This window comes from Theobroma umbraticum, unplaced genomic scaffold, assembly GCF_002168275.2.
Source record: "Theobroma umbraticum cultivar Fairchild unplaced genomic scaffold, ASM216827v3 scaffold_204.0, whole genome shotgun sequence".
NCBI lineage: Eukaryota > Viridiplantae > Streptophyta > Magnoliopsida > Malvales > Malvaceae > Theobroma > Theobroma umbraticum.
The window spans coordinates 1637802-1645126 of NW_018397267.1; the positions used below are offsets into that span (position 1 = coordinate 1637802).

The 7325-nt window shown below is 39.6% G+C and overlaps 1 protein-coding gene and 1 pseudogene across 1 annotated transcript in view; one reads left to right on the top strand and one right to left on the bottom strand.

Moving 5' to 3' along the window:
* Window positions 1-2520: 2520 nt before the first annotated feature.
* Window positions 2521-3319, top strand: LOC110423794 (dynein light chain 1, cytoplasmic-like; annotated as a pseudogene).
* LOC110423793 (protein TRANSPORT INHIBITOR RESPONSE 1-like) overlaps window positions 3312-7325 on the bottom strand; it is an 8058-nt gene continuing 4044 nt past the window's right edge. Inside the window, 8 exon segments of the mRNA XM_021438163.2 lie at window positions 3312-3521; window positions 3890-4129; window positions 4131-4179; window positions 4182-4205; window positions 4208-4240; window positions 4243-4636; window positions 5300-5792; window positions 7058-7291. Coding sequence (XP_021293838.2) covers window positions 3898-4129; window positions 4131-4179; window positions 4182-4205; window positions 4208-4240; window positions 4243-4636; window positions 5300-5792; window positions 7058-7291 — 1459 coding nt within the window. The 3' untranslated portion in view covers window positions 3312-3521; window positions 3890-3897.

Here is a 7325-nt window from a genome sequence, read left to right on the forward strand (position 1 = left end):
ATTGTGGGGATGCCATGCAATCAATGGAATTTTGTTCATTAGCTTCTTGTGTGTTAGTTGTAAAGTGCTTCTTTTCTGTATCCCATGGTTGGATATATATATAGGGGCTGGTGTTGGAGCTACGCTGCCATAAAACCCCCTAAGACTCTACACCGTTTTTTTGTTGTTTAAAATTAATGACATAGAGGGGGAGGGCGTTAGGTACAAAATCAAGAAAGTGATGGTTTAGCACACCTTTGAGTAGGGCAGAAGGGAAATTCCAAGCAGATGCACAATTACAAAATACCTTTGCTTCAAAGAGAAAGGTACAGATAACAAATCTTTCATGTTCATCTACTCAAAAACAAAAGACAAAACGTCCCAATAATGAGCTAAAAATAGGGTAAAGAAACAGGATGGAAGGAAAGCTAATGGAAACTGGTTGATGGAGACATTTGGATCCTGGTGTCTCTCATTTTCTGGTGGGAATCTCCCAATTATATACGTTCACAATCATTCCAACTATTCAATACTTGAGTGAGTTTCCAGCAGTGGGATGCATTTGGCAGAAAATTTTTCATTACCTGAGCTTGTTGGATTGTTGCTTGCATGTTAATGACTTGAGATAAAACTTCTAATCACATCTTAATCTAATTTCAAATAACCCAGATTTGAGAATCTACTAGTAATGACCCTGATGGGATTCCTTAAATAAAAGGATCCATCTTAGTGTTGATAATGACTCTCTCCCACAATAATTTAATCCTAATCCTAATCCTGCTCCTTGGGCTGAGGGGCCCTTACTGTTTGACCAAACACAATAAAGACCGCTACAGGGTGTGGAGCCACCGGTGCAAAGCTAATTGGTTCGGCTTTCCAACTAGCTATCTGAGCATATCGCCAGGGAGATCATGAATTGCGACCAGTCAATGGACATGCAACAGCACAACATGTGCTTGAAGCCCAGAAATCATCGCGATTTAGCCCTTCCAACCATCCCGATATATTGCTTCCTATGCTTTGCATAGATCGTGGAATGCAAAACATGACTAGGATCTTTTAACTCCTTTTGTTTTGTATTCCCAAGTGCGATCCAATGAGCATGCTGTCAAAGCACGAAATTTAAGTTAGAATGCTCGTGAGCTTTGTTTTGACTTAATATAATTGTAGTAATGTTGATGGAATTGCTTTAGTTTTTGTAGCTTCCAGGGAAAGAAAACGATAAGATAAATCAAATATCAAGCATGGGACCTTCGTAGACAGATCCAATAGCCATATGGGTATTATGATTGCTTCAATTTTGAAAGAGATGGCTTACCAGAAAGTTGCCTTCAACTAGCTAGTGTCATTGTGTTGTTGGATTTTAAGCACAAGACTGTTTTAAGATAACAGGCTTAAAATCTCAAGGGCAAAGACCTAAACATACCTTTCACCAAACCTAACCGTCAAGTTATGTTCCGAGTGCTGTCAGGGGCTTTAAGTGTGGAATGAAGAACCAAATCAATGATTAACACCCTCATCACAAAATCTTACTAACCCCAGAGTTCTAATGATTACCAGAATCCAGAAATGTGATTCATGAGAGCCAAAGCTGGTTAAAAAGATAATCATGAATTTAATAAATTGACTTGCTTGTCAGCTTATATGGCATTAGTGAGAGAAGATCTTGCTTGTTGAGAACATGGTTTTCTTTCACAAGTATTCAGAATAAAGATGATAGGGCTTTGAGTGGACCTTTCCAGAACTTGGATATTGGGCAGATCCCATTAGGAACCACGGGCTGGGGTGAGGTGACAAAGGGACCGTTTCAAGCCCACCAATCAGACTGTGGTGCCGGAATGGTAAAAAGTGGGGTTCTATTTTTCCTTGAAGTGAAATCGTAGAAGTAACTCAAAAATGCTAAAAAGGCCTTGATTGCTTCAGTGGATTCGTGGTTCACATGGATGCCCTTCTCGGAGCAACATCTAAGGGCAATGTGTGTGATTCACAGGTCCACTGTGAGTTACTTTGTGGATTCCCCCAAGTGCCCTTAAGTCAGATAAAGGTGATACTGGGGCATGTGAACCTGTTTCTTTTTCTGTAACTTTTGGATGGACTGTCAAACTCAGCCCAGCTTAGCTTGAAGACCTAATGATAATAAACCATGACCCAGATTGACGAACATGGCATAAGCATCGTACACCTCTTTAAACCCTTTTGCTGAAAATACCACTAGGAAGCTAACGGAGAGGGCTCCTTCCCATTAAAACTTGCCTTGGTAAATGAGAATTCACATGAAATTCAAAGCAAACGAATTTGGCTAGAAAGGTGAGAGTGAAAGAGAGACAGAGAGATGGGGAACCAAAGTAATCAATATGGCATCTTCTAAAAGTGAGATGCAGTCTTTTGTCTTCGGTTGGTAAAATATCGTGCAATGATATACCCTAAAGACCCCAATTTGTTGCAAGTAGTAGAATTCCATGAGCAAACCCAAGTCTTCGTTCACTCAGATAAAGAGAAAAACAGCAACAAAGCAAGGAAAAAAAGACACTAATCAAATTAATGAAACAAAACGAGTCATACTACCACAAACTCTTACATCCCCAGGATAACGAGGACCCAGATATAGTTTTCATCTCCTTTGCTGCTTTTGCCCACACTGTGCAGTTGTGCACACAGAACCGTTGATCTTTTAGCATATGTAAGCCAGCTCCGATCATATGGGTCCAACAAACTCCATTGTATTCACGCAACCACCCGGCTTTAATCCATTGCACCAGTTGATGACCAGACACGCTTGGGTTCAGACTTCACCCTCGCAGAATAAGCCAGCAGCATCCACTTCCTCGGTTCATTTTTCTATATAATCCTTCCATCACAGAGGCCTTCAGTCTCCCACTGCCCTTCTCTTCATGCTCCTTCCTCGATAACAAAGCTTTATTCGGCGATGCTAGAGGGTAAAGCAATCGTAGGCGAGACGGACATGCTCCACAAAATGCAGCAAGATGCACTTCACTTAGCTGCAAAGGCTCTCGATATATTTGAAGCCACTGATCAACCGATATACGCCGCTTTATAAAAAAGGTGAGGGCTCAAAGCTAGAAACTACTGTAACTTTGTACTGGGTATCAAATGCATTAAGAAATCATAAATGTGAAGATTTTGATGTTTGGTTCCATATGCAGGATTTTGACAGGTCGTATGGATCTGGTGGCAATGTGTGTAGGGACAGATTTAGTTCATTTGTGACGCACTGCCAGTGGTTGTTTCATACACTTTTTGGAGTCTCGCCATCTTGCTCTTCAGGGGTGCAGTAAATCAAGCAGACGAAGCAAACTTGTTACCAACTTTGAGGCTTTAAACGCTTAGACTGTCCTTCCATGTTCTTCTGCTTTTCTGTTCCCCTGGAGCCTTATCAAAGAAAGAAACAAGGTTGAAGAGTCAATTTCAAGTTCTGCAGATCCTCATATTTTATTCTTTTACACTATCGCTCGGTTGTATGAATATCAACCTAAGTCTGTGCCTGCAGGAGGGTTTGTCATCTTCTGCGTAACTTTTTACAGCTGAAAACAATGATACTTTATTGTTAGAATTAACAGGTAAGAAATTCCCAGCTTCCTAATGAACAATAACTGATAAGAAAAAGATACACACAGCTCTATCAGAGAAACGTATTCAGCCACAAGTCATCTTAAGACAACTTAACTAAATAGATGTAAGGTAGCTTGAAGATACTTATTACTAAGACATGGATCTGGATCATGAAACATATCTTTATCCAAGCCACTCTGTATATAAAAAAGGCATCATTCAACAAGGCCCTTTGACTGACCCACTATAAACTCTTTGTATTAAAGAACCAACAATTTATTATTTAATGCAACCAGATTTTTAAAATTTTTTAGGCCTTTCAGAGAGATAGAGAGATTACCAAGCATTTCAGAGAGTAAGCACAGATGGTGGCGCATCCCTCCTTGGGCCTGCAATAGAACGATAAACATATACTTTATCTGCTTGAATACCAGCACTTCCATCTTCCTTCATCACCTCAACATTCAATCTGGGCATCTCCTTCGCCAATAGCCTACAAGCATTCATTGTCACATTGGCAGCTGACATCCAAAGTGACCTCATGGACTCATACTTCCAAACCTGAAACAGTGCTGCATTCAAATGGGCAGTCTCTTATCTCAAGTTTCCTTAGTTTTGGACAACCTTCAAAACACACTGCATCCCGTCACTGCTGCCGCAAAAGCCACTGAAAGGGTCTCCAAGTTCTTGCATACCTACCAATATACTCAAATGTCAGATCGTTAAGGACCGAAACTGAAAGCCTCTGGAGTTTAGTGCATGTCTTAACCACTGCACCAGAAAGCTTCATCCATGGTTCATTTGTGAGATAATCTGGTTGACCTGGGTCCATTATGCATAACGAAATGCGTAAAATCGGGCATTCTGTGACAATGGTTGCTACAGCTGCATTAGTCATCTGCCGACAAAAATAGAGGACATAGTGGAGTCTTGGGCAACCATGAGACACAGCAACAAACCCAGCTTCAGTGACTCCATGGATAATATCCTCATCAAAGGGATCAGCAGGGAAAACTCGAAGTTCCTCAAGCAAAGGGCAGTTCAATCCAACGGCCTCCAGTCCTTTGTCTTCTACTGTGTCCAAGACCTATAGCAAAAGCAAATTTAAAAAGTTAAGCCCTCCAGCATTTATGGCTATTAAACTAGTGTGGAGGTTCTCAATGATCAACACACACTTTAGATAGGTAGGAAGCCACAGAGGGTTTGTTACTTGAATAACTAACTCTTCATGGGCAAAAAAAAAAATAATTTGTCTAAGTCATTCACGATGTGAAGCAAGCTACAAGATCACAAATGTTAACAATGCGTGAAAAATTGTCAGCAAGAAGAAAAAGATACTGAATGTAATAAGACAATCCTCCTGTACTCTATCCACATATATGCATACTCTTTTACTTATGGCCAATCAAATCTACAAACACTGGTCGACAATCCCTGATTCCCTTTACTCTGTAATGTAATACAGCAGCTTCTACGATGCATTATAAACCCACAAATTCAAGTAACAGTTTGCTAACTTTATCCAAGCTAAATTTTCAACAAGAATTCTGTATCTATGATTTCTCAATTCTTTTGGAGGACAACACAAAAAATTTAAAACCTGGCCTCACCTGATTGGCAAAGATTATGTCCACAAATGATTCTAAGTACCTCATTACAAAGCCAATAGCAGTATAGCACGGAACCATCCAAGAACTATTTTCCTAAAAATGAGACAGATGGAAATACTTGAACAAAGGAGCCTTCTTACCCAAAGGCGTCGAAGTTGTGGACAGTGAGCAAGAAGCTTAGCGAGTTCACCACTTTGCAAAGGAGCATAGCTCAAGTTCAAGAAAGTCAGATGCATGCACAGAGAATATAAAGCAGGGAGATATAAGCCCTTGGCCTCCCACAAACCCGATAGTGTATGTATATTCTTGCAACTATCTAATGTGCTTTCAAGCTCTTCATATTGGCGGAAAGAAAGTTCTTGTGAGAAGGAGCCCGTACCAAGCTCTGCCAATTGAGGAGCATTAACAAGAAGTCTTTGTAATTGTTCCAAGGATATGCTCCTGTTGACCTTTAAAACCCTCATTGACTTGCACCTACCTACAAGCCTCTCAAGAGCATCGAAATTAATATCACTGGTCAAGTTGGCAAAGTTCAGTGCTTCCAATGATGTGAAGCTTTCAGGGAAGCAGCTCAACCAACTACCTCCTTTATCATCAATGCCATTCTCCTGTATGTCGAGCTCAGTCAAGTTCCTGCAAACGAAATAAAAACTTAGAAATTTTCTTTCACAAGATAAAACCCAACAGCCATAGCGTGAGATTTAACAAAGGCACAAGACAGGTTAAATGATGATCAAAACATTACGATATCAAACACAGTCCAAGAACCAGAGGAAATTTTCTTATGACTTCCCAAACCGTTTACTCCATGTCTACAGGCATTTAGCTCTTGGAAACCAAGTAGGTAGATTTCTTCTTCAATCATTCCAAAAGGACAGATAAAGATGTAAATTCTCTCAACCAATGAAATGGGCATACTGGGGAAATGATAACATCGAGGATATGCATCCAATAAATGCATATTAAAAGGTTCAATGTCACATCAACAGAAAAAGAGAGATAAAAAAGTGAAGGAATTTGGAAAAAGTATGAGCTGTTCCGTTTCTTGTTTCCACTAAAAGTCCCTATTCTTCTAGTGAAGAGAAAATCATGTCAAATCCTTTTCTAACCAAAAACCAAGCATAGGTCAATTAATTGGGCGAAAGGGCACCATCTCAGGTAATTAGTTTTATAAAAAAGAAAGGGAACTACTTCAAAAATATATAAATAAACTTTAAAAATTCTTTCTGCTTCCATCTCAAGGGAACTATATTCTTAGCTTGGATCCCTTACAATTAAGGCCTGATCATTGACATCAAAGATGGAAAATGAAGATAATATCCAACCTTACATCTACAAATCAGGGGGTGGAAGGGGGTCAACAGCTAAGCTGACTTCTTATTGAAAAGGTCAAACAAAATCATATTAACCATAGCTTCATGGTAAAAAAACAAAGGGAAATTTTCATTGGAAACCAAGCCTTAATGGTAGCAACAAAAGCACATAAATTTAATTTCCAATAATGCATCTGGACTTAGAAAAGAGGTAACATGTTATCTTATCATAAAATTAATTTCCCAATAATGCAAAATGAGGGGATATGATATTTGTGCTGCTGGCAATGACATCAATGATAAGGTATCCATCAAAATACTCCTTGAAAATCACTGGTCAAACGTCACATCCCCAAAGAAAACACTGAAGGAGCCCAACAAAAAAGAAATTAAAAAAGAATCCACTTTTCTTTTTTTTTTCTCCTTCAACTTCTACAGTATATACCCAAATATACCCCAAGATAAAAAAGGAACTTTTTTTTGAAAAAGAAATAGCTTTCACTGAGATTCTAACACTATGAAAATGAGAAAATAATTTTGAATTTCCAAAAAAAAAAAAAGAAGATGAAGAAGTAAGGAGCTTACTTGCAGTGAGTGGCAATGGCAGCGAGTCCGTTAGTGCTAAAACCGTCGCAGCTTAAAAGCGAGAGAGCTTTAAAGTTGGGGAAAGAAACCGCTAAAAACTCCAAGCTTTCATCGCTGATTGTCATTCGCTTAAGCCTAAGCTCTTCGAGGAACGGATATTTAGCCGCGAAAACGACCAGCCACGCGTGGATATCAGCCCCCCAATTCTGCGGCACCAAGTTGAAGTCGGAAAACCTAGGCTTCCCTTTCAACGTCACGCTCCGGATTT